Source organism: Amphibalanus amphitrite, unplaced genomic scaffold (assembly GCF_019059575.1).
Source record: "Amphibalanus amphitrite isolate SeventyFive unplaced genomic scaffold, NRLGWU_Aamphi_draft 000125F_arrow, whole genome shotgun sequence".
NCBI classification, from domain to species: Eukaryota; Metazoa; Arthropoda; class Thecostraca; order Balanomorpha; family Balanidae; genus Amphibalanus; species Amphibalanus amphitrite.
This window is the reverse complement of record NW_024881620.1, coordinates 926,342-953,067: the sequence shown is the minus strand read 5'-3', so window position 1 is coordinate 953,067 and position 26,726 is coordinate 926,342. Positions and strand designations below refer to the sequence as shown.

General features: G+C 51.9%; 1 protein-coding gene across 2 annotated transcripts; it reads left to right on the top strand.

Moving 5' to 3' along the window:
- The first annotated feature begins 2,740 nt into the window (after nucleotides 1-2,740).
- LOC122381691 (growth/differentiation factor 8-like) lies at nucleotides 2,741-26,480 on the top strand. 2 transcript variants are annotated; one of them, XR_006256573.1, is made up of 6 exons: nucleotides 2,765-3,229; nucleotides 19,877-20,040; nucleotides 22,527-22,763; nucleotides 23,108-23,436; nucleotides 23,809-24,136; nucleotides 24,559-24,631. XR_006256573.1 is itself a non-coding variant. In XM_043366171.1 (5 exons), exons 1-5 carry the CDS (start codon nucleotides 2,830-2,832, stop codon nucleotides 24,605-24,607), a joined length of 1,179 nt encoding a protein of 392 aa, XP_043222106.1. In that variant the 5' UTR covers nucleotides 2,741-2,829; the 3' UTR covers nucleotides 24,608-26,480. The 2 variants fall into 2 exon arrangements, 1 of the variants encoding a protein (XP_043222106.1); XM_043366171.1 differs by lacking the exon at nucleotides 23,809-24,136 and having other exon boundaries at nucleotides 2,741-3,229; nucleotides 24,559-26,480.
- The last annotated feature ends 246 nt before the right edge of the window (nucleotides 26,481-26,726 follow it).

Sequence of the window (26,726 nt, the reverse complement as noted above, 5' to 3'; positions counted from 1 at the left end):
CCGAGTAGCAGTATCGTGGTGTATGCAAAGATGTGATTCCCTGTTCCAGTTCAGGATGTTCCAGATCCAGATGTTCCATGGTTAGCTACATTATATTATATCTGCTCCGATTGGTGATAGCGCAGATATATCTCAAATCATCGGTCACTTCCTGGGCTGCTGAGAAGCTTATACCCACTGGTCGAGTAACAGTATCGTGGTGTATGCAGAGATGTGGTTCTGTTTTTGGCTCTAGCTGATAGCGGGCACCTGATGGGCGTTCCATTCACCGTTCAAAAGCTGCAAAAGCTGTCAATGCGGCCCGGGGAGGCTCCAGACCGGGCCGCGGAGCGTTCGGAGAGGCAGCTGAAGCCGCTGACCCAGGCGCAGGCAGCGGTCGGTGCTGTCGATAGACTCAGGTCGCGGAGGAACGGTCTGCAGATGATTGCCCTCAGAGTCGGAGTCATCGAGCCCAGAGGCGACGGTTCTGCCTGTCCAACGCAGTGTACGCTGTCATGCTTCGATCCGAGCTAGTGTCCTCTCAGAGTCGCTGGCACACTCGGCTGCCGTGTGTTCCATAGCTTGATATGCTGTTTTTCAATGCTCCTTCGATCTCAACGACCCCGAGTCCGGTCACCAGGCTACCTAGGGGGTGATAAACCGAGGGCGTGAAATGGGATGATTCTTTTCCTTTGCCTGCTGAATTACAGAAAAATGGAGATTGTTAGGCTCACCTGGACAATATTACAATAAATATTTGGATTAAATGAAATATGTGTAGGGTTGTAATAGCATTTTTAGCTGCTTGCAGATTCCGTCGCTCCCCCAACGCACAGTTCTTGCAGCTTATTACTTGTCATGCCACCAGCTCATGCGCATAATGCAACCATGCAAACGCCTTCAACCAACTCGTGAGCAGCCCAGCGTATGCTGGCCTGCTCAGCAATACCTACCTACTTGTCTTCAACGATTTTCGCCCGTGTTCGAATTTTGTGGTCTGATAGGTGTAGCTATTTTGCATCATATCAAGCATTTTTATTGCGACTAACCTGTATTCCGGTATTTTGATTTAAGTGTTGGAAGTGTGCGAGAGAGAGAGAGAGAGAGAGAGAGAGAGAGAGAGAGAGAGAGAGAGAGAGAGAGAGAGAGAGAGAGAGAGGGAGCGAGAGAGCGAGAGAGAGAGAAGGGGGGAGAGACCGAGAGAGCGAGAGGGAGGGAGAGAGAGAGAGAGAGAGAGAGAGAGAGAGAGAGAGAGAGAGAGAGAGAGAGAGAGAGAGAGAGGGAGGGAGGGAGGGCCGAGAGAGCGAGAGAGAGGAAGAGAGAGAGAGAGAGGGAGGGAGGGAGAGCCGATCACGACTCGACTGTGTGACAAATCACCTCTGCTCAGTCGACAACATTCCGAAGTGTCCAACGCCCTCATATCTTCGTCTTTCGCCGAGTGCTGTGGGTGCAAACAGGCCCTGTTATTGTTTACAATGCGACTCATAACAAAGGTCTACAGCACTGTCTAAAACTATTTATATTTCAGTTGGCGGAATGCGCGGAAGGCTCACATCTTCCCTGCAAATCCAACCGTACACGTAGCGTACCCTGCATGGTAGCATAATGTTAATACGGATCATTTGTTTGGTAATATTTTAGTTCCTACGATGCTTGGATTCTGATATTTATTGTGTGTAGGTAAATAAGATGCTTGCACATAACTGCTTGAAACCTGATCGTTCCTAAAACGTGGAAATCCAAATGATTATCACATACTTACCTTTCTTGTGGACTGTCAGTTGTTTCAAAATAACGTTAAATAGTTTTTGGTAATATTACTAAGTGCTCGAGCGAGGAACATATTGATAACATTGTTATCACGAGCGAGGAACAACGTGATAACATTGTTATCACGTTGGTTTGATAAAGGCCAGTGGCCGAAAGCTCACCGTTTTTTTTTTAAATATATTATTCGGCTTTTTACATTTTTGATGTCGAGGAAAAGGTCAACTTCTTTTATTTATCTAATTATATTAAATAGTTTTTGCCTGAAGCGATGAGTGAAACCGCCGAGTAGAAGGTAATAATTTTTTCGTTAACAGAACGGTGATATCGGAAGAATGGTGATTTTCGAGAAGCGGAGAGTTCTATGCAAGAACAAGTTCGTAAACTTTTTCTGCCTTATTTCAATGTTGTCGAAAAGGTGACATTATTCCTTATTTTCCCCCCATCATAATGACCTTTTTTCTTCTAAGATATCCATGAAATTCGTCGAATATGATCGGATGTCGCACTTCTGAGCCGATGGGACTGTTGATCGGAGAGACAACTTGATGTGGCTCTGGCTATGGTTGCGTAGGACGACTGGGCAGCGCGAACTGGTCTCAGTGGTACGGATCGAGAGATATGTCGAACGGTTGGCACGGCGCGAGTTGGCCACAATTGTGGTCTGTGGACCTATTACGCCCGGAGGCGATTACCTACTACCTAGCTCCGGTGACCGAGGGCCACTGGCTGTGACCTGGGGCGGTCCTTTGACTGGTCACCTGCCGATATCGGTCGCCGTTCGGCGCGGCGGCCGGTGGCGTCGCGCGTCCGTCGCCGCTCGCTGGCGCGCGCTAGCTGCGTCGCGCGGCGTCCGGCTGCGCTGGCCCCGCCCCCGCCGCGCCGGCCGGGGGCTCGCCAGCCGCCGCCGGGAAGGGTTGAGGCGTGCACGGGCGGCACGGGGCCCGCGCTCGGCCAATCGGCGGACGCTGGCGGCGCGCCCGTTTCATAAGGCCACGCGGGTGCCGGCCGCGGAGCCAGTGCTGCGGCGCGTTCGGTGCACGCGCCACTCTCCGCCGCCGTCGGTCGGCCGTCCCCGCGAGCATGGCTCCGTCCCGCCGCTGTCTGCCGGCGCCGCCGCTGCTGCTGGCCGCCCTGCTGCTCGCCCTGACGCCGACGGTGCGGGCCAAGGTGCCGCGGCCGGTGCAGGCGGACCAAGGCACCTCCCCGGCCAGCTGCCAGCACTGCCACGTTCGCGAGGCCCAGAAGCAGCTCCAAGTGGAATCCATCAAGGCGCAGATCCTGCAGAAGCTGGGCATGGAGCAGGCGCCCAACATGACGGGCCGCAAGCTGCCGGTGGTGTCGGAGGCGCTGATTCAGGCGTACATGCAGCCGCGCGACGACGTCGCCGGCGACGGCAGCCAGCACGACCAGGAGTTCATGGCCTACGAGAGCGACGACGACCACTCGCAGCTGGAGAAGATGTGGACCTTCTCGTCGCGATGTGAGTACACCGGGAAGAGGGCGGGTGGAAGGGTCGCCGGTGGACGCTGGCTAGGGACGTGTGGACGAGATTTACGGGCGCGTATATGAACTTCACGCCCGGCGATACTAGAGTTGGTGATGGGCCGCGTGTTTGCCGACTTCGCATTCTTGCGGTGGTTTGACACGCACGCCAATGTACGCTGTCGAGACACAAGCGCATACACCGGCGGCAGTATCTACATAGTAATGGGAGTCATTGTCCTGTTGGGTTGTTCTTTGAAGCCTTAGATACTCTCAACAACAATAGCCTCCCAACATTTTGCCCTTTATTTCATTCATTGAATTACTTACTCGTTTTACAACTACAATATTGTTAATCCACTGAACAGCTAACTCATGTCAAGTCATTTTACCATATTAAATTAACATCTCTTGTAAAGAAACCGCGCCTAAGCAACAAGAGATAAATCAAGAGGGTCATTGGCGCTCTGCTTCTTGCGGAAGGACAAATTGGTGGGATAGGCTTTTGTGGTAGGCGGGTATATGGAAATTAGTAAGAAAATAATCTTTCAAGCCAGCAATGGAATGAACGCAGCTTCATCCCGGCTTTTTACCTCACTGAAGTTTATTTTCTCATAGGTACAGCCCACCGCTAAAGTAATGTAGGGTTTAACCAATCTCAACGGTTGGCTTTGACTGGGGATTGTTTAATGCGGAGTGATCGAAAAGAAGATGTCAATAGCTAAAGTTGCAACTGCAAGGGTGACGATACATATAAGCCACATTCAAAGTTTCATTGTAGTCTGGCTAATCGTTCCTAAGCTTCAGAAGCAGAACATACCCATGACTGAAACCCCACATTACTTCTGCTGTGGACCGTACTTATACGACATGGCACTTGGTTGGTTTACAACATTGTCCAAACACTTCAGAATTTATTCCCGAGTGGCCAGAGGAGCTGTAATTGGTTCGGGGAAACGTTTGCATTGATATACATTTATCACTTAGCTGGTTTTTCCATCGGTCTTTTCTGTTTGAGCATCGTCGGCTTCAAATTTTGTCTAAAGAGAAGCCTTTATGCTTCGATTTATTTCTTATCCAATTAATTTCACTTCCCTGCTGAGCCATTCTTTACACCTTATTTCACTTCCTAATGGTATGTACGAGTAAAGAGACCTTAGTTACGAGTACGCTTGGGTTTGCTGCTTTGGCTAACGCCGCGCCGTGTCTTAGCAGGCGCTCCTTTTATTTACCGCTGCTAGGGACTAGAACTGATGATGTGACGGTGGGAATGAGTCACGCCAGGCTAAAGGTATTCTATTGCTACTCCAATGTTGCTATTGTTTGCATGTAAATATACATTTATTGTGCAATTAGGTGTGGCCACTTTGATTTCAGATTTAGTTAGTGCTGCTGAATTGGACCACTGTTGCTTGCGAAATGGTTTCGTTCTTATTTCTCGTTCATTTATATTTTAAATCCCACTGACCCCGTGCTTAGTGACTTATAACCGCATTGCATGCTACCACCGACTTACGCTAACTTTACTTTGACTAGTAACCCAATACTAATAGATTTCATAATTTATTCACAAATGTCCGGGTAAATGCCACTCATGTGCACGGCTATATGAGTCCCAAGTTACACACAAATGGAGACTTCTGTATCATGACAGGTCATGTCAACATCAATCATGTGTCCACTCCGAGTATCGAGGCGCGACGGTCCGTCGCTGCAGCATCTGGAATTATGCCGTAAGCGCCGACCAGACTGTCGTGAATGTCTGTCTCCTGAGTGGGGAGTCTGGTTTGTCGGTGGCTGATTCACGGTCCTGGACCGTGTTGACCCGTGTGCCGTACCTCCACCACTCGACGGGGGGGGGGGGGTCACAGGGTCCAAGAGACGTGCCCCAGGCGCCCCTGCCTCTCCCCGACCCCCAATTCCCGCCTCGACTGGCCTGAGAATGTCTGTCACCAGGCTGGTTGTCAGTGTTGACAGATTGTCATAGGAATTCTCACTTTGGGAGAGGGGAATGAACTTGTAAACTGTGTCAAGTCACTTTAGCTATGCGTGTTTATTTACGGCGCTGTACTGAGCAAAATGACACGTTTGTTCTCGTAAACCTGGCCAAATGTTTGACATATTCCGGCCTACTTCTTTTCAATCAATTTCATTTTTTCATCCCACGATATTGGACGTCGGTGTTACACATAGGTGTGACGTAGATAATGTTGCGACACGTTGTATATTTGTTTGATTTCATTTTTTAACTCGCGTTTGTATACATATCTCCTTATGACGCATCAGCAGCAGTATGGTTCTAAATAGGACAGAAAGAACATCACATAACTTATTTTTTTTTACAGGAAGTTATTAAATGAAACAATTTTAGGGGAGAGAAGTCATATTGCGCCACCTTAAGGATATCGACCTATTGCGGCTAAAGTTCACCAGCTGTCATGCTTGATGATATCTCAAATTGTACCTCAGTTATTTTGGCATCAAATAACAACTCCCAATTTGTATCACACCCAGAAAAATTAACAAGAGAAAAGTTTTCTGACACACCTGCAAAGGGTGCATTTACGGACGCCCCCATCAAAAAGCGCCCATGCCTGATGCCTCTCATGTAAAAGCGCCCTTTTAAAAACAACGGTTTGCCACCTAACTAAGTGGCCTATTTGAACGTGTCAGCCCATTAACCATTTATGCTGTGAAGGCTAAGGTAATGGTGAGGTGAGCGCTCTAATGATCAAAGTGTTCAATGAAATGTCTCCCAACCATCAGATGCTGTTTCTCTGGGTTGAAGAATAGGGCGCAAATAGGGTGGGCGAAATTACGAATGGAACACTTTTTTTCATGAGCTTGAAATATGGCGGCGACAGAAAAGCCACAGTGGTGATAAGCTTTCAAAACTGCCATCAAACGAACAATTAGCAATGATAATTAGTTGAATCAGTATCTCTAAGATAAACCATGACACTAGCAAAGGTCGAAATAGACTGTTTCGCGTAAGAAAATAGAGAAAATCACAAAAAAATGGTCTGTGAGAAAGCTGAGACATCTCACCTGCCCCCGTGGACCGGAAGAAGAGCGGTATTGGTGGTGAAGTAAATGCACATATTCGAGTATTCGTTCGAATCGTATTTTGGGCAGGAGGAAGGTGTGGCGCATTTAAGAACAGGGTGCAATATGACATCTCTCCCCTACACCTACCCTATAAAAGAGAAATTAAGTGTAGAGATGGTGCGGGTTATCATGTTCCTCCCATTTTTTTTTCTAATGTTTTTTTAGCTAAGACCATATGCATTTGGATTTTTGTGGAATATCATTGACATGAATCATGTAAGATTATTACATCTTTCCTTGATAATCAGTAGGTGTGAAACTTGTGAAAGTGTAGGCTAGTCTCACACGAGAAATGCCCTAATTTTGATCCAGGATTTGTCTGATTATAATGAAGAATCTCAATAAATTGATATTCAAATCAAAACCTGTGCAATGTGTATGATAGGTTCGCCCCTTAAATAAATCAGTATTATCTGCAGCGGCATGGAGATGTCTGATGTGTTCTTAAGTATAATAGCTTTTGATTTTAACCCTCGCCGGCACAGGCCATTTTGAGTCCTTCGACGGCACAAGGGGGGGGGGGGTTGGTATGACACCTCCTCGCGTTTGGCCCCTGATCGAGCTAGAGCTTCGCGGAAAAAACGAGCGTGTTGCCCGTCACGAGAGGAAGCCGATGATACCCAATTTTAAGGTCCTAGGTCATCGGGTGACCTTCCAGGTCAGGTCAATGACCCGAAAACCGGGAAAATCGGGACCTGTTAGAAAGTCGGTAAAGTGTGGCTGCTATGTGGTTTTCCGGGGTGCTGATCACGAATATCGTGTTAGCGTGTTAGTTTTGATCAGAGATGATGTCTTTAAGCATTTAGACCAGGTCGGGTCAGGTCAGGTCAGGTCAACCGGTAGGGGTTGTGACGGGTATTCGTAATACGTGTCAACCGCCTCGGACAGCTTCGTAACATGTTACGAAGGCACCAAAACTACTTCATAAATGTTCAAATGGTTGCTAAATTCGAATTCAGCTCCAAAAACTAGCCTAGAAACATGTAAAACTCGAAAAAGTGAACCGAGGTCACCCGAGGTCACCAAAGGTCAATGACCTGACCTGACCTTCAGGTGACCTTGACACCCACCCTAATGCATGGGAGCAACATCAAATCACATGTTTGAACGTTTGAAACCACGAAAAGCTTGCAAATGCGCGGCTAATGCGAGCCGACATGCGCCGAACCGCGATTTCGGCCAAACGTGGTCACAGAAAAGAGGTCACAGGTCAAAGGTCATTGGGGTCAGGGTCATGAAATTTTCAGGGTAGATGTAAAATTGATCAATGCGAGGGTACTGAAAGTTTCGTCGCGATCGGCCGCTTTTTACGCGAGTTATTCGCGAAAAACCTTAGGGGGGGGGGTTGCATCAACCCCCCCCCCCCTGTGCCGGCGAGGGTTAAAATCGTTAAGAATTAATATTAACAAGGTATTAATTGCATCAAGCAATTAGCCTGCGTACAAAGCGGTGAAGAACCTTTTGCATGCAAATGTCTGACAAGGTCGCAGTAGTCATAGAGCAAAACAAGCAAATGTTACAATTCAGGGAAAAAAGTTTTGAAGTTCCTTTTTTTGCGGTGAGGTGCAAATATAATAGAAATTTGATTTCGGTACCAATATGATTACAATTTTATGAATGGTGTAATTGGCGATAGCTTACGGTGAACTTCGGCAATTAATCGTCATTCAATGCCGGACTTCAATGCCAGTCCTCTAAATTAGCACGTTAATCGTCATTCAATGCCGGTTCTCAATGCCAGTCCTCTACTCCACGTCACGGCGAAACCACTGAAAAACAAGTGCGCTGTGTGCGCTTACGTAAACGCGTCTGAGCCGTTACTGTATCTGCCGGTCAGCCGTTACTGTATCTGCCGGTCAGCTCATTATCTCGATAAGTGGAGAGAGCGTTCGTGTAGCCGTTGACGTCAGCCGGAAACTGAGTGCCGATCTCGAGTTTCAGGACGCAGGTAAACGCCACACTCTGAAGTCACCTGTGCGCGACATGTGGACGACTTAATAAGCCGGCATTACGTGTGTCTCCGGAGTGATAATATTCACCGGAATGCTGCGGGGAAAGGAAACTGGGCTTGGCTGGGCTCCAGCCGTGAGGGCGTGCTGTGGCCAGCCTTGCGCGGGGACATGTGGAGGCCCACAAAAGTGCGCGATGGGAACAGCGCTTTACATAGCGTCGGCCGGGATTAAGCGGAGACGAACCGCCGCTGGCTACCGACCTTTGTCGAGCGACGGGCTCGCTTTGATCCCGGGCGGAGGTTGCGCTAAATGGCCATGCAACCGGGCACCACTCCCAAAATAGCTGCTTATGGTAGATCTGTGGCGGCTGGCCCGGGCTCAAAAATAGGTTACAGAGGAAATCAACTGTCAGATGTTTTACGACATATTTAGAATGATTCAGAGGGCTGAATGAAGGTCTTATGTTGTCTTGCGTCACATCATAATGCTATTTAATTTTGATGACTTTTAAAACAGTGTGAGATCACGTGATTCTTGGCTCTTGCAACTAACTGGTCACGTGGATGATTATCTCTTGAAATATATGGATGACCATATGCAAAAAAAGTAAAACATCGAGTTAATGGTACAGCATACATGGTGCTGAGCTGTGACATGCAATATATCAATGTCACACGTTTGTAGGTTAAGGCCGCCCCACACTGGAACTCGCATGCGGGTTGCGAGTTTGCGGGTTTTGAGTTTGCGGGCATAATACTAATTCATAGAGTGATTAGATCGCTCCCTTATGGTAACTTCATGAATTCAGTGAAGCCGGTGCACCTTCAGAAACTTACATAAAGTCGCAATACCAGCGCAACGAACCAAAATTCGACTCTAAAAAACCCGCAAACCTCGCAGAGCTCATAGACCTCGCAGCGAGGAAATTCGAAAGTTGACTCAGAACCAACTTTTGGGCGATGCAAGGTCGCTCGCAAGCTCAAAACATGCAGACTCGCCTATTAGATGGTAGTGTGGGTCACTCTGCTTAGATTGTATTATTTAACTTTGAAGAAACCCGAAAACCCAAAAACTCGCAACCCGCATGCGAGGTCCAGTGTGGGGCGGCCTTTAGAATGAATAATGCTAGATGCACGAACAAAAGGTCGCCTTCTACATAGAAGACTTGACTCAGGGAAATATTGCGCTATTTTGCCAGCTTTGCTTGGTGACATGGCGCAGCCCACTCAATAGATCTCACCCCCTTACCAAACGCAAAGTTCTTTGACCGTTTCAACGCACATTATGTGACTGGGTATATGTATAATTTAGGGTGACCGGTTTTGCAAAAAGTTTCGAAAAGTTTTGCTCCCCAGGTCTAATCTAACGTATTTGGGGGTGCTGATCACGAATCCGGCGGAAAAAATATAAAATTCGATTTTTTTTTGACCGCCCCGGCTCTTTGATTATTTCCGGTTTTCTCAATTTTTGCATGTTTTTGAATAATATGATGAATGTAATGAAACATATTAAAAATGTATCGCTAAATGCATGTACCAGTCGATTCGGCATACAGCGGCGTCGAAATCGGCACGCCGCCTGCTTCACCGGCCTCGCAGGAAAGCATAAGGCTCGGAAGGTTTGCGTTAGTTACCCGATTCTCTCCATAGATGGCGCTGGCGTAGCCGCCCGCCGGCCGGTCGTTGCCGTGCCGTTCACAGCCCCGGCGGTCACTTGCGACCGTCGTGGTCGTTATGCTACGTCTATCAAAGCACGACAGAAATGTTCACTTCATTTTTATGTTACTTCAGACATATTTTAGACCTAATGTTGAATTGGATAAATGACTATCGTGAATTGGCGAAATGGTGGAGTGCGCTCGGGAGCCATTTACAATAGCGAGGAACGTAGGTGGATTGATCTGAGTAACATATGACTCTGCGTTCACTGTTGATATGAAGTTTATTCACACTATGTAGTATGTAGTCGGGTGACATGAGAACAAAGTGACTAACATACCTTGTGTACGACACATGGATGAAGCTAATGCTACTTTTTCATTTTGTTTCGGTAGGCCCGTTTGTTCAGAGCGTAGCCGTCCTGTCGGTCTGCGCCTGTTACAGCTGTGACTGATTCGGTGGTCAGCTTTACAGCCCTTTCGGTGGATTGGGTATGGCAGGGGACCCCCGTTTTGGAGTCTGTAGAAAGTCGCGCAACTCATCTTCGCTCATGTGTCGTACACAAGGGGGCTCAATGTCTCGGCCCTCGTCAACCGCTCGCTGCACGTTAACCAGTTCCATATAGTTGTTCGCTTGAACGTTAATTTCCGGCAGCCGGAAGTGCCGAATGGGCTGCTGCTGTGGCGGTGGGGGTGGCAGCTTTGGCGGCGGTCGTGGCGGCGGTGCCGGCGGTGGTGGTGGTGGTGGTGGTGGTGGTGGTGATGGCCGCCGCCGTTTCAGACGCCGCTGCTGCTGTTATGGCGGCGGCGGCGGGGGCGGCGCCGGCGGCGGCGGCGGCGGCGGTGGCGGTGGTGGTGGTGGCGATGGCCGCCGCCTCTGTCGCCGCTGCTTCTGCTGTGGCGGGGGCGGGAACGGCGGCTGCTCCTGTCGCTGCCTTTTTTGACGAATGCTCTGGATTATTAATCCAGAGCATTCGTTTTGGATTATTAATTCGTTTTGCATTCGTTTTGGAGCATTCGTTTTGGAGCATTCGTTCCAGAGCATTCGTTTTGGATTATTAATCCAAAGCATTCGTCAAAAAAGGCAGCGACAGGAGCAGCCGCCGATCCCGCCCCCGCCACAGCAGAAGCAGCGGCGACAGAGGCGGCGGCCATCGCCACCACCACCACCGCCACCGCCGCCGCCGCCGCCGCCGGCGCCGCCGCCGCCGCCGCCGCCACAACAGCAGCAGCGGCGTCTGAAACGGCGGCGGCCATCACCACCACCACCACCACCACCACCACCGCCGGCACCGCCGCCACGACCGCCGCCAAAGCTGCCACCCCCACCGCCACAGCAGCAGCCCATTCGGCACTTCCGGCTGCCGGAAATTAACGTTCAAGCGAACAACTATATGGAACTGGTTAACGTGCAGCGAGCGGTTGACGAGGGCCGAGACATTGAGCCCCCTTGTGTACGACACATGAGCGAAGATGAGTTGCGCGACTTTCTACAGACTCCAAAACGGGGGTCCCCTGCCATACCCAATCCACCGAAAGGGCTGTAAAGCTGACCACCGAATCAGTCACAGCTGTAACAGGCGCAGACCGACAGGACGGCTACGCTCTGAACAAACGGGCCTACCGAAACAAAATGAAAAAGTAGCATTAGCTTCATCCATGTGTCGTACACAAGGTATGTTAGTCACTTTGTTCTCATGTCACCCGACTACATACTACATAGTGTGAATAAACTTCATATCAACAGTGAACGCAGAGTCATATGTTACTCAGATCAATCCACCTACGTTCCTCGCTATTGTAAATGGCTCCCGAGCGCACTCCACCATTTCGCCAATTCACGATAGTCATTTATCCAATTCAACATTAGGTCTAAAATATGTCTGAAGTAACATAAAAATGAAGTGAACATTTCTGTCGTGCTTTGATAGACGTAGCATAACGACCACGACGGTCGCAAGTGACCGCCGGGGCTGTGAACGGCACGGCAACGACCGGCCGGCGGGCGGCTACGCCAGCGCCATCTATGGAGAGAATCGGGTAACTAACGCAAACCTTCCGAGCCTTATGCTTTCCTGCGAGGCCGGTGAAGCAGGCGGCGTGCCGATTTCGACGCCGCTGTATGCCGAATCGACTGGTACATGCATTTAGCGATACATTTTTAATATTTTTCATTACATTCATCATATTATTCAAAAACATGCAAACATTGAGAAAACCGGAAATAATCAAAGAGCCGGGGCGGTCAAAAAAAAATCGAATTTTATATTTTTTCCGCCGGATTCGTGATCAGCACCCCCAAATACGTTAGATTAGACCTGGGGAGCAAAACGTTTCGAAACTTTTTGCAAAACCGGTCACCCTAATGTATGTATATGGTCTTCCATGAAACGTATCAGCTGACCCATTTGTTGTGACAAGAAGGAATGTGAGATATTCAAGGCCTATTTCTTACAACTGGCAAGTGATGTGTCGTATAAATATTTACCGAGTCACGGGTAGAGTGCTGTGGTGAGCCGCCTAATTGACGAATTGCGCCACTGGTGCGACCATTTAGTCGGGATCTCCGTGTTTACGAACATCCCGTCCGATGGAGGATGTCACGGCGTGTTCGGATCGGCCGTGCATCAGCCGCCTGTAAACACTGGCCCGCAGTCGAGCCGGGCTACTGTTCCCAGCCCGGGTCGGCGGCTAAGTGGGCTCACGTGCCGCAGACAGGATCACGGGCGGTTAGTGGCGTCTGAACCACTAATCAATGACTGGCGAGTACGGCCGTCCATCAGCACGTTCATACCCGGGGGCGCTGTCTACACCGGTCTGAGCCCTGGCTCTGCAGAGACGTCTGTCTGTCGTGGCAGGGTTATGCGCTGGCCGCCCTGTCCTGCAGGGGTGATTGGTCTGACTTCTGTCTTGCAGCGAGGTAACGTGTTAGAGACGTCGAGGGGCGGCAGTTGGCCGATATATCGTGGCGGGGTCACGGCACCTGCTCGGTAGCGTATCGGCCCTAAATCACGCCGTTTCCTTCGCTCTCTCCCCTCTCTCGGTTTGCATCACTCGGTCAGCGGCCGCCGGGCTTTGGTCGGGCTGCGGGGCTCAGATCGGACGCCGGCTGCTCGGGTCGGGCTGCCGGCTGCTGGGTCAGACCGCAGCTGCTCGGGTCAGACCGCAGCTGCTGGGGTCAGACCGCAGCTGCTCGGGAACTCTCAGCTCCTCGGGCGCTGCTCGGGGCCGATCTCGGCCGCTCGGGGACGCCGCGCGGGACGCTGGGGCTGCTGCCGTTCCAACCGGTCGCACCGGCCGTCAGCGTTCGCTCCAGGTAAAAAGTCATTAGGACAAAAAGGTGACAGTCGGCTCTCGGCTGAGGCCCGGTAACTTCCACATAACAACAGGGGCGCCGGGGCCGGCGGCGATTAGTGGACAAGATCGTCCTTTGATTGAACCGGCTTCGCTAAGCCGGCCTGGCGTAACCCGATCGGTGGACAGGTGACCCCAGGTAGCCAACCAAACCTAATGACCCGACCTGTAGGCCATTCTGGAATCAATCGGGCTGGGGCTCTATGCATTAAAGGGTCACCTTCACGCCGAGCTAACTTAATCACACCAATGACTACAAAGCACCAACTGCTTTTAGTCTCATCTTCATTATATGGTGCCTACTGCTGTTGCAGTGGTTTTGCGAAACGGACATTCGCACCAATTAAAGGGACTATCCCACCTTCAAAAATGTTGTTAAAACCAGTTAAATTGTGCCCGACTTTATAGATTGGATGACCAGGAACACGGTTCTGGCATTTATTTTTCATTAAACATCTTAGGCTTCCCATATTCCAAACACAAACTTTCAAATATGTGACGTCACAGCCCAAAATTACCTCCTTCCCCAGGCCACATAACTGTCATAAAGCTGATTCTTTTTACTCTGAAGGCACCACAACAAAGTTCAGACCAAGTTTTAAGCGATTTTTCAACGAACAAACCCATTTAAATCAGAATGACTGAACGAGGTGACGTCACACTAACGGTCGCTCCATGTTGAAGATAGGGCCTTGTACAAGGCCCATTTTCAAATGAAGGGAACGAATTTCTTTAACACCAAGAGGCTGCGGGGGTTGCAACCTAGATAGATAGTGGTTTCTGAACCTCGCCGCAAACTTGGCTATCTCAACTCAAACCCCATGTTAAAGGTGGGATAGTCCCTTTAAGGGTTTCTTGGCAGCGTCACTGGGTATGTGCAAAAGCGCAAAAATAGCTAATTATACGACAAATTTACGACACTCGAATCCCACCCAAGCTCCCAGTAATTTATCGCCCGATGAACGGCATTTTATTGCAATTCGATGAAGAACGCTGTAACTCTGTTGAGAAAATCCACGTCTGTACCTACCGTTCCATATGTGTAGGTTTTGAGCGATTGGCGGCAAGCACTCACTTCGAGACGCTCCGGTGTTCGCTATTCGCTTTTCCATTAGATGACCTCTGGTATTTTCATCGAAACTCGTGACTCAAGTAAGCGAATGAGGCAGGATGTGTCAGGATTTGCTTGCACATAATTGTTTCTATGTAAATCCTACTGCTTGGTTTGGCGAACGTTCTTCAACTCATCATTCCCAGACGAAGAATTATACACTTTCTACAAGTATCTTCACAGGGAATTCTTCTCAGCTTCCTTGTGAACATGAAAAGCGAGAAGCCACTAATGCACAAAAACTTCTCAGTGACCCACTAATTTGCCAACTAATCAGCCACAGCTGTTTAAATCTATCCTGGAATTTGGGCTCGGATCTGACCCTGCCACCGCCGGGTCGGTGCTTCAGTCCTCGTGACCCGCCCGGTGCAGCCGCTCTGCTCCGAGAGGCCCATCAGATTACATACGGCTGCGGTCAGAGCGGTAGCCAGATTGTTGCTGCCCAGATCCGAGTGGCCCGTTGATTCTGGTGTAAATGCGCATTTGTGGTCAGCCTTCTCTGTAATATTGTAATTTCATATGCACCGTTGTCAGATTACTAAATGACTTTATTAAAAATCGTGCATTATGTCTTTCCAGAGTTACGGTACTATCATCAAAATGCAAAGCTTATATGTGAAAACCCCAACAAAAATGTGAACCGACAGACGGTTCGTAAAATTAACAACTCATGCCGTGCTTTGTGCTACTTTGTAGTTGAAAAGCGGACTCAGTGTCCAACTCTGCATGGAATGTTAAGCCGATGCCTTTCAAGGATTCCTATTTCCCACATCACCTACATACAAGTCTCTTGTTTTTGTTTTTTTTTACAAAATCCGTATTTATAGGATGATTTTTAGTTACCCGCGCACTAGACATGTAGGTAAGAAGGTAATATGTGTGGGAATATCATGAGTCCACTCTAGGGTATGCTGCCTGTTGCTTGATATTTAGCTGCGGCGTCTTCTCTTTCCAACCTCCCAGATAATACATATAAACCCATCCCAGCTCCATTCAATAGGTATGAGCCCATCCCAGCTCCATTCAATAGGTGGGACGCCTGGGATGGGCGTGCTCGAAGAACTTTAAGGTCCTTCGAGCTTTTTTCCGTTCTGGCAAATGAAGGAAGGGTTGGAAAGGTCGGTAAGATGTTTTTTACTGCCAAACCATGCCGGTCAGCTTCTTCCGGGTCCGGGAAACTTGTAGTTGTGAAGTCGCAGGGATCAAGACTCAACAAGAAGCCCGATTGGAGCAATTAATGGCTCTTCGACGAAAACCATGCGCCGCATTTCTCAAGTAGGTAGAACGAGGCACCTACTTAGACACCTTGTGGTTGAATTCAGGGGGTCACTCTGCCAGATTTGCGAGAATGCGGCGCGTTTGAAAACATATCTGCAACTTAATCACTTCTGAATGTCATGTCGTGTCTGAAAGCGATTCATCCTCAGCGCTCCCTGCATGCTTTACAGCACTACGTCGGCGTATTGCATGCTGCCGGTCGGTCGGCGGTCGTGTCTCGCCCGATCAGCGGTCGTGTCCTCCGCGATCGGACGACAAGCCTGCCGCGCACGGCTAACCGGTCGGGACTTTCGGGAACGGCGGCCCCGATTCCGGGAACGTTCTACCCGGGTGACAGCGGGGCTCCAGCCAGCTACCCGCGGCGACAGCCACTGCCGCGGGAACCGGTGCGGCCGCTGAGCTTTTTTGCGATGCTTTCACATTGTTCAGGGACTGAGTGACGCGCTGAGCTCGTCAAGTTCCGGCTTAGATCCCGGGTGCGATGATGGCACGCCGCGAGGCGCCAACCGGACGCAAATCAGGAGCCCTCATGGCAGCTTTGGACATGTAACATTGGACGCGGATACACACGGCCAGCAGCTACGAACAAGCAAAATTCTCACGCCAAAGCTGGACAGCTTGAAGCACTGGACTGTTGTTACCTCGCGAAGTGTAGGACTTCAGTATAGGAATGACGATGGTAATGCCGATCAAAGCTTGGCGATTCAAAGTATCTTGATGTTATCGTTTCTTCCAAACTTTCGAAGAAGTATTGCTACCGTGCGAGATGTGGCCTGGAAAGTCAACACTGCTTCAACTAGCAACACGTGTCGTCACTGTTCGCTGAACACCAGCTCTCTCCCTCCTCCTCCCTCTCTCCCCCTCTCTCCAGCTTCCAGCTGTTCCTGGTGGAGGATCGGTCGCTCGGAGTACGCCGCCGAGCCCCGGGGAAGCTCTGCATCAACACCCCTTATCTCGTGCCCGACTTCTGAGCGACTGATGCCTGCGGGCCGGCCGGCCGATGTCTGGCACGTGGACTACAATGTGCGCGTGGCAAGACGTCGTTTTCAGACGAGGCGTTTCTGTCTAACGGTTTGCCAGCGGCCACCCACCCATTGATGCGTGCAATGCGCAGTGCGGTTAGGAGAGGAGCGTCGCTCGGCGGCGGCTGGAGACCGGGCGGGTGGGTCCTGTTCAACCCTCACTCCGATGGGCGCCCTCTCGAATACGGAACCGGTGCTTTCCCCACACGGAGCGGTCCCTAGCTGAGGTAGACCGTCGGGGACCCCGCGGGGCGAACAGGCGCCTCATAAACGGCAGCTCGCTCCACTTATCACCTCCGCTGCTCTCCCGCCTACTGACGGAACAATGGGAACGGAGTTCCACAGGGCTCTGACATGGCGCCGCTGGTTTTGGTCAAACTCATCAAATACGCAGACATCACAATGGACTCGGGACGCGTGGCTTCCCTCTGAGCTACAACTGTCGGTGTTCAGCGCTTACAGAAGCGTTTTCATTTATATTAAATAAATATAACAGTTTCCAAAAATACGAGTAGTACTGTTGGAGAAAATGCGCCGCAAAATGATACATGGAAGAAGTAGAGGACCAGTTTCTTCGTAAGAATTTCACGCTAACAGATGGTGAAAATACATTTGTTGCCGTCTACAATGCCCCGCTTGCATCATAACTCTACATGGGCTCGTTTTTTATCGGGCCCTATAGTACCTAAACATGTTATTTTAAAAAGTAACTTCCTTTTCGTGTGTGCTAGCTTAGTTCTTGGCTGTCCAAGTCCGACTTATCATGGCTTTATCGTTCTTTCAATAGGTAAATGTTGCCGTCTTGTCATGGGTTGGCACCCGAACCATGATTCGTCAGCCTTTCGCAATGCAGCTACCTACTGCGCTTTGTTCTGCCGCCACTGGGCCTGACCCGTGCCTCTCTCTGAAGCGGGCGCCGCGCTGTGGCGTCTGATGCGACACTGCCGTGCACATGCCACCGCGGGGCGTCAGCTGACATACCGTGCACATGTTGGCGCGGGGGCGTCACCCGGGCGGCGCTCCTGATGTCCGACCGGCTGTGTGTCGGCGCCTCCGATCACCGGCACCGATCAGTACAGACGAGCGGCCGCCGGCCGGCCGGCGCCGCTCCGGCCTCAATAATGCATGGACGCCTGAGTGACCGGCGCGTCCGAGCCGTCGCCACGGGTCCTGCCATCGGCCGGTGCCGCCGGCAAAAAGCGTCACCTCGCGAGCGCAGGGTGGCGGCCGCGCGACCTTGCGAAGGACGGTGCCGATGTGCCCAGCTGATAGGCGGCCGGGAGGGCGCCTGTGACCGGTGACCAGTGGCGAGTGCCCTCCGCCCGCGCCTGCCCGAGCGGCTGGGCCGGCCGGCCAGGCTGGCGCCTCGGTGTCGCGGGCTGGCCTCTATCGGAGCCGCATCAAGGTCTCACAAGGCCGCGCGCTGCAACCGGCTGGCGTGCCCAGTCACCCTGATTGGAGACTGACGAGCTGCCACCCCTGCTGACGGGAGAGGAGGAGCTTTCCTTTCTTGTCCGACAGCAGAGGAGGATTCACTAACGCTGCTGGCTGCTGTCTGACGGCTGGAATCCGTGGATCGCCTCCCGGCTTCCTTTCTTGCCGGACAACAGAGAAATAGTCGCCTCTCCTCTTATCTCTTGTCCGGCACAAGACGAAAAGCCTCGAGGCTCGATTCGCCAGCGTAGCACTGCCGACGGCACAGCAATCTTTAACTCTGCCAACGATAGGGGTAGCTACTAGCTACCCTCATCACGTCAATCATGCCCAGCTGTCGACGTCGATAGGGTAGCTAAGATGAATGCACCACTAAGAGCAAGCATGCACCTTCTTGGACTGCGTGGAGAGGTCAGACCGGGTCTGGTCACCGGGTCCATCCAGAAGGGCGGCGGGGGAGGTTGGAGAGACCGATCTGGGCGCTATCAGAGCTGTCATCGCCGAGTCCGGCGCTGCGAGAGCTGCGCGCCGCGCGGCTCGGTCCAAATCGGACGGCGCTCGGCCCGTGTCGGCGCCTCTCTGGGCGAGCTGACCCGCCGGCCACCCCCGGCACGGTGGTGCTCCCGCGCGCTGTCGGCCGCAGCTCCGTATATGCGGCATTCTGGGCCACCACGGCGCTATCAGAGATCACCGGACGCTAGGGAGCTGCCTGTGCTGTCGGACGGCGCCGGGCGCAGTGCAGCGGCCGGACACGGACTCATCACGACTGTGTTTATACGTCCCGAGGTGGGCAGTTTGGGCATTAATTACGTGCGCGACTAGCATGACTGACTCGTCCGTCGACGACGCGTCGCCAGGCAGGGTAAACAGTAGCTGCTGGAATCCTCAAATACCCGAACGGCGTCAGAATACCGGAGGTGTGCTCCGACACTATACGTGGTGTTCAAGTGCTTCAATGGCCGTGTCAGGTGATCACAATTACAGGTCGAGTCTGTTGTTCCGATTGCCATAGCGGATGGAGGTTGACAATATAGCTCCTCGTGTCCCATCAAATAACCAAGGTGATCTGTTGACGAACGGTAAAGGGGTGGGACGAGGTGACCACACCTGGAGGAAGGTGCTGACCAGTCGGGGGCAGGGACGGTCCTGGTGGCGACAAGGCCGCGTCAAGGACAGCCGGACGGCCGGCCTGCCGTGCACCAAAGGTTACGGTCAGGTTAATGACCGCGGCGGCGACCTTTGACCTACACAGCCGGCCGATCGGTCACTCCCAAACAGCCGGCCTGGACGGGGCGGGAGGGAAGATCGGGGGTGGCGCCAGCTGGGCCGTTTGTCTGTCCGTTTGTCAGACGGACCCGTGCCGACCCACACTCGGTGCATCCGTACTGTATACCAGAGTACACACACCTTGAGATACGGCCGCGCTGTGAGTCAGAGATGTGGGACCCACAGAGTGGTCTGGGGCCACTGACCACAACACCACGACAGGAGACCAGTGACCACCGACCTCTGACCACTGACCACGGCACAGCAGACCGCTGGGTCACTGGTCATTGACTACCGTCCATTGATTACATGTTGACCTCTGGCCAATAACCAGAGACCTCTGCCCACTGACTTCTGACCACTGTCCACTTACTTATACCCACTGACTACTGACCACTACTGACTGCAGTGACCCCTGACCCCTGATCGCCGACCACTAACCTGCACCTGTTCCCTGTTACAGCCCCGCTGGCGGTGGGTAACGGCGCTCTGGCCCAGGACGAGCTGCGAGACCAGCTGCTCTACTTTGACCTCTCTCCCAGCATCACAGAAATGGACCTGCAGAACGCCACCCTCTGGCTCTTTGTTCGCAAGCGGCATCGCGACATAAAAGTCAAAATCCACAAGGTAAGAGAGGAGTCAATTCTTCTTCGCCTTCCCAGAGGCTTGCTGCTTCAAACTGCTTGATCACTGCTCCTTCCTGGATGTGCATAAGAACTGTGACATATTTAGTGCATTACATTAGTGTTCTTTTTTGTGCATTAGTGCATTACATTAGTGTTGGTTGGTTACGCCCCGATCGGATAGTGTTCGATCATCCCAATTCTTGGAATCGTAACAAAGCGGATAGATATCCTATTAAGAATGCCTTTCAAAAGGCAAGCGAGCGACTCCCCGATCCAGAGGCGACACACTGTCCGTTTATTTTAATGGCTTGGCCGGGCCTCCCGCTTGTTTGTCTTATCCTAATTAACGACGAGTTAAACGCTTACAGAGATCCAGAGATAAAATCACAACCTTTCTGTACGAGTTGGGTGCCGAAAAACTCGCTCAAAATGTGTTTTTCCTTTGTTTGTGACACCTATCGCGCCCAATAGCGTGCTGCTGATGGTTTCGATTTGCCTAGCAACAGCTCGGCCCGAAGCAAGTGTTTGTCCTTGGAAGGGTGCGCTCTGCGGTCGCTATATTTGTCCGCATTCCACCACGCAAGAACTAGCACGACGCGCGTCACTGCTCCGTCACCGACCCCTGTCCGTCCGCGGCAAAAACGGCATACCTAATGAACATGGAAGATCGCTAGGGCAAGAAGTGGGGACAAGTAAAGATAGACTCTGTGTTTATGTTTGTGGATGGATACAGAAGCAGTTTTGTCGCTGGTATATGTCGCGTTGTTGCTGGAAATACCGACGAAATAATGGTAACTAATTAAAGTGTTCCGCAGTTTATGCATCTGGGATGCATACGGCATCAGGAGTTGCGTAATTGGCGATGTTCTAGCAATTTCGCTGCTTATACATAAGGAGTCTAAAATGTTATAACATTTTGCATTTCCCCCTGCGAAATCGGAGATGGCATGGATCAGACAGCATAACATTTATGTGTTCACTGTTCCGTGCCTATATTTTTATTGGTGTTTGTGTTGGATGAACGGTATCGATAAAACAAAAAGTTATCTTCAACAAGTGCCTTTACACCAACTGCCCTGAAGCCATCATTTTCCTTCGCAATCTATGTATAAAAAGGTACCTATTGGGTGCAGTGATTTGCGGTTCAATTGATAATGTGAAATGAAAATAATTGACGTATGATGCGAAACGTCAGTTTGACCTATGTGGCACAACACTTGTTATAATTACAACCAGACCACACCATTCCGTAAGCGACTAACGCTCCTATGACTACTGCACGCGTGAATCGTTACCGTTTCCTTAACGGCTCTCCAGCCTTCCCGTACGGTTAGTCGCAGGCGGTGGCGTTGCAGCACCGTCTCATGAGTGGGTAACATTGCATAACAGCGGCCCGGGCGGCCGGGGCCGGCGTGTTGGGGTGACGGCGGCCGCGCCGGCCGGGACCGGCCCACCTCCGTGTCAGGCCTCTATAAAGCAGCCGGCAATCAGCGCGGCCGTCTGCCCACTGGCCGATATTAGCGGTTGGTCGGTCAATGACAGCGTCTGGACGGCCGCCGCCGCGCCGCAGGCACGTTGCCATGGTGATTGCTGGAAGAAGAGCGAGTCAGGAGGCCAGGTGACAGGTGCCGACGGAATCCTCGTCATTGGGACGTTCGACAGGACTGTCGGTCAATGATGGAAAGTTCTATGATAGGCGCTGTAATGCGTTCATTGACTGGAAATGCACCAATTTCCGGATAGTCCGATCTGAGGCCGGCAGTAGGTATGTAGGTACGGCTATGCGGGGAAGTTCATTGTACCGCGACTGAATGGGGCGCATTTGTTGGACTCGATATAAACTTCGCGCTGTCGGGCCTACAGATGCCTGATTTGCATCACCAATTTACCTTTATGCATATATCGTATGCGAGTTTTGCCTGTCGTTTATAGTTTGTTTCGAGTGGTTCCAGCTACCGGAACATTGTTTGATTGTCCGGCCAAACTCCACCATTTGTGCAGGAAAGTGTGCGGGTTACTCATGAATCATGATAAAAGAGTACACCCATGGATAGTGACGTTCGGGACGAGCGGATGGAAAGTAAAACAGTCTGACCGCCACCAAAAATAGAAACCGGACCGTCCCGTTGTGCGGACGACGGCTGCGTAGTGCGCACCTGAACCAATGAACAGGGATCGCTGAATTAATTTATCGACCTCAGCCTTTGGCATATCGACAGAATATCGACGGTGAATGAGTTACACCTATGTTCGGAGGCCATGACGCAGCAACTTTGACGCAGCTGACGAATTGTAAGAGGTGTATTGTTCTAAAGAAATCACGGGACATGATAGGCTAGTTACGAGAAAATATTTTCCTCCACCATGTGTACACCTAAATAACTAATATTTCTTTTCATTCGCACTTCTTAGCATTACTTTACCGAGTTTTCCTCGGCTCCCGGTCCGCTCTCTGAGCTCCACTCACAAACACCTCTCTTGTTGCAGCTCGTCTCGGACGAGCGCGGTAACTACATCCAAAAGGAGGCGATGCGCACCTACATCAAACGGCGGCATGGCCAGGCGTCCGGCTACGAGACGATAGACGTGAAGAACCTGGTGCTGGACTGGTTTAGGGACCCGCAGCAGAACTTCGGCATCCGCATCGAGACGTCGTCGAATGGCACCACCCGGGGCCTGTCAGTCAACAGCTTCCTGGACGTCGATGGCGACGATATTGACCTGGTAAGTGAGGGAGACGCAGGAAGGAAGGAGCAATCTCCTGAGCAGACCAGAAGTTAAGTATCGACCAAAGTATTTTAGTAGAGTATCCAATTGCTCAGCAGCAGGTGATTGGGTTTATTGTAGTCGGTAGAAGCAGCAGCAGACAGCCCCACGGTGTGGGTATGGTAATTAATTGGGTTTTTGGTGGTCGGTAAGACCAGCAACAGACAACAGCACGGTGTGGGTACTGGATATGGTAATTAATTGAAGGTGCTGTGAGTCGAAACAGATATGACCCTGACCTTGACCCATTGACCCATTGATTTGACACGTCCTGACCACTGTGCCGCCCCTCTCGTCATCAGCTGCCCGTGCTGGAGGTGCATGTCAGCTCTGACCGGCGGCGCACCAAGCGCACCACGGGCGGCAACTTCTGCACGGACAACAGCACCGAGACCAACTGCTGCCGCTTCCCGCTAGTGGTCGACTTCCACGCGTTCGGCTGGGATTGGATCATCGCGCCGAGCTCCTACCACGCCAACTACTGCTCGGGCAACTGTCCGTACGTGTACCTGCAGAAATACCCGCACACGCATATCGTACAGCAGGTGGGCGGCACCAGCGGACCGTGCTGCGGACCGCGCAAACTGTCGCCCATCCACATGCTCTACTGGGACACCTTCAGCCACATCAGGTGGGTTATGTAACGAGCATCAGCTGTGGGAAGTTAAACGGAGAGGCGCATCCATCCTTGAGAAATATTTGCCTGTCTTTAATTCTTCGCTCTTCCCGTGTTTTCTTCATCTTATTTCCTTTCTACTTTTCTAATTACAATATTTCTTACCGTCCCAAATCTTCCTTCATCTCCTTCATTCATTTGCCACTCACTCACTCACTAGCTCACTCGATGAAATTACTTCTAGGCTCTCGTTCTGCTCAGTGCTTATCCTTTCCTCCTTGCCCCCCCCCCCCCCGTGACAGTGGCGTTCCCTGTCGGCAGCTCCGGCCAGGTGGCGGCCCGTCGACCGTCCGATTTCCCAGTCCACCCCGCGCCTGTCTCCGCCAGGTCGCGGCCACCCGGCGGCTTGGCCCCTAATTGGCACCTATAAAAAGGTCGTCAACGCTCCCGGTCAGTCTGCCCCGGTCTCGGACGCATTTTAAAGCCCTCAAACGAAATTCGCCCGGTCCTTGGAGCGTAGGTACCGAAATGCGACGGAACGACGGAGCCGACCAGCAGCTGCAGGCCACAGTTTTACGACGCCGAGGCACAGCTTTCGGTCACGACGGGACAGCATGTCAGCCGGCTGTTCAATTTGGAAGTAGAGGCCGGCAGAAAATAATGGTCTTCCGACTTCCTCACGACGGTTGCTGCTTGCATTGCACCAGCTATTTGGGTAAATTTGGGGTGGGTGAAAGCGACTTCCGGTGTTCGAATTGCTGTCCCCACGTCGCTAACGAAACTCCCAAATGTAAACGGTTAGGGATATTGACCCTCAGAAAGCATTGCGCTTATGTGAGCTAATTAAGGAGTGACAGAAAATCCCACCTTAGCACTGACCTCACTGTCCTAACGTCCCAATTGTTAGCCTTCTGTTAAGCTTCATACCTATAGTTTTATATGATGCACACTACAATAAAATTAATTTATTGTTTGTTCTCGACAATAAAAGTAACGCGACAATAAAAGTTATCGACGTTTCGTAGACCGTTGGCTGTCTTTTGAGGTCGAATGTTTAGGCAGAAATGTGTGTTCTGCTGTTTTATGTGACCTATCTGTCGTCCCTTTACTGACGGTGTCCCGCTCTCCGTCCGCCAGGTTCGACAAGCTGCCCAACATGATAGTGGATAGCTGCGGCTGCCACTAGCCGGCGGCGCCCGGTCAGAGAGCCAGCCGCGGTCCTGCCCCGGCGGGCGCCGCGGCCTCGTGCCATGTACAAAGGGGCGCGCGCTGCCGACGGCACGGGGCGCCCGGCCGCCACGGCCGCGCGCCGACCCCATTGCTGTGATAGGTCGCCGGGAGCCGTCTGCCGCCGCGCCGCGCCCTGCAGCGCGCCGGCCGGCCGGTCAAGGTCCCCCCAAACTGCGCACACACACTGACCACACCTGCCAGCAGACATATACACACACATACACACACTGGCTCGCGCGTGGCACGTGGCGCGTGGCCGGCGCGCGACGCCCGGACACACCGACGCCCAAATATTATGCACATAAGTGCGGCCAGCTCGATGTTTGTGCGGCGTCGGCCGGTGACTGGATAGTCGAACTGGCCAATGTGTTATATAGGCTGGTATCTGCCGCGGCCCGGCCGGCCGAACGCCAGGGAACACCGTGAGGTGGGACCGGCGGCAGCGGGAGGACAGGGAGAGAGCCGCGCGGTCAGTGCTGATCCCCGGGAGGAGATAAACTGTCTCAGTGTCTGCTGATGTGGAAAGGGAGCCGTCCTGTCTCAGTCTTTGCCGACACTGGGGAGGGAACGGTGCGAGCTAGGTGTCTGTCGACCCGGGAAGGACCTTCGGCCGACGCGGGAAGGGTAGTCGTCGGCCAGCGGGGTCGACGGTCGTCGGCCATCGGGGTCGACGCGTGTTCTTGCCAGAGTGAAACGTGGAACGGAGGGCGTCGCGGCGTCTTTCTACCGGCTCCCGTACTGTGTGTTGTATGTGTGTGTGTGTTAGCGCGTTTGGAGAAAGGATGGCGGCGCTTCGAGCTGAAGCCGCTTGTGTGTGCGTGTGCGCGAGCCTGCTCGCTAAGAGCGAGAAAAGTGGCCGGTTTATTTTAGGTTAATGACGGCGCGAGCATTGGTGGGCACAGTGTTTGTGCTCACATACACGCCAATATTTCAACCGTAATTTATTGAGTGTTGTAGAAAATACGTCAACACTTGAGCGTAGCGTATGCATGTCACTTGTTCCGTGTTAAATGTGTGTGCGCTGACTGCTGAGATCCACTCTGAATGCCCGAGTCAGAGTGCCGTGCCGATCAGAGATTGGGTACGCCGTTTGTGAGTGCCAGCGTGAGTGACAGGGCGGAAGGCGACTCAGGTTCAGACGTCTTTTCATTTTGCGAGCGTGATGTTTCGCTGCTGCGCCGCGGTGCTCTTTCATTTTCTTGTACAACTGGACCTTCTCTGTGCGAAAGTAGTGAATGTCCTGCGTTTGCGACACTCGTGTCCAGCTGCGCCGGTCCACACTGTCTGTAGCGGGCCGGTACCGGCAGAGGGAGCTGCGTTCGACCGGTGGCGGCCGTCCGCTCCGCTCCACCGACACAGGTCTGTCCACCCGCGGTGGAACTCCACTTCAGTGTGTGGCCGGTCCACTGTCCACTGATACTCCGCGCGCGCCCGGCGCATCCCCTCGTCCCTAGTCCCGCCTCTCGTGACCCTGAGGGTCTATATCACGTCCTACGCCCGTCCTGTATCCAATATCCCTCATTGGATATATCCTGCTTATACCTGTGTTCTATATCACACTACGACACCCTCCTGTTTCTATTTTCCCTGCATTATCCTCCCCTATCCAGTACATCCCTTCATCCAACCTCCCTTGCAAACTCCCGCAAGCTTCCCTCATCTCGTACCTTCGTGCTCTCTCGCCCCCTCCCCCCCCCCCCCGAGTGTGGCGCTGCGCCGGGTGTGTTTCGGACCGTTCTTCCCGATATAGCTACGCCACAGTGTTCTTTACTGGCGACCATTATACATCATCTGTGAACATTCTTGTAATAAACGATCTCCAACACAAACATCATCTTTGGCCACCGGTAAATAGCGCAGTGAACGGTGAACCAATTTTGGTACCAGTTCACTGAAATGGCCTTCAATGCGAGGCTGTGCTTGTGATTGGTCTTTTGAAAAAGTCGATATTTATACTAACGCCCTCGTTATCAATCGATTTGTACTCAAGTTTAGTAAGGGTTTACGGTGTTCGATCTACTCTCTTGCGTTATCATCCTCGAGCGGGTCCTTCACCTTACACCCAGCCTCCGTGA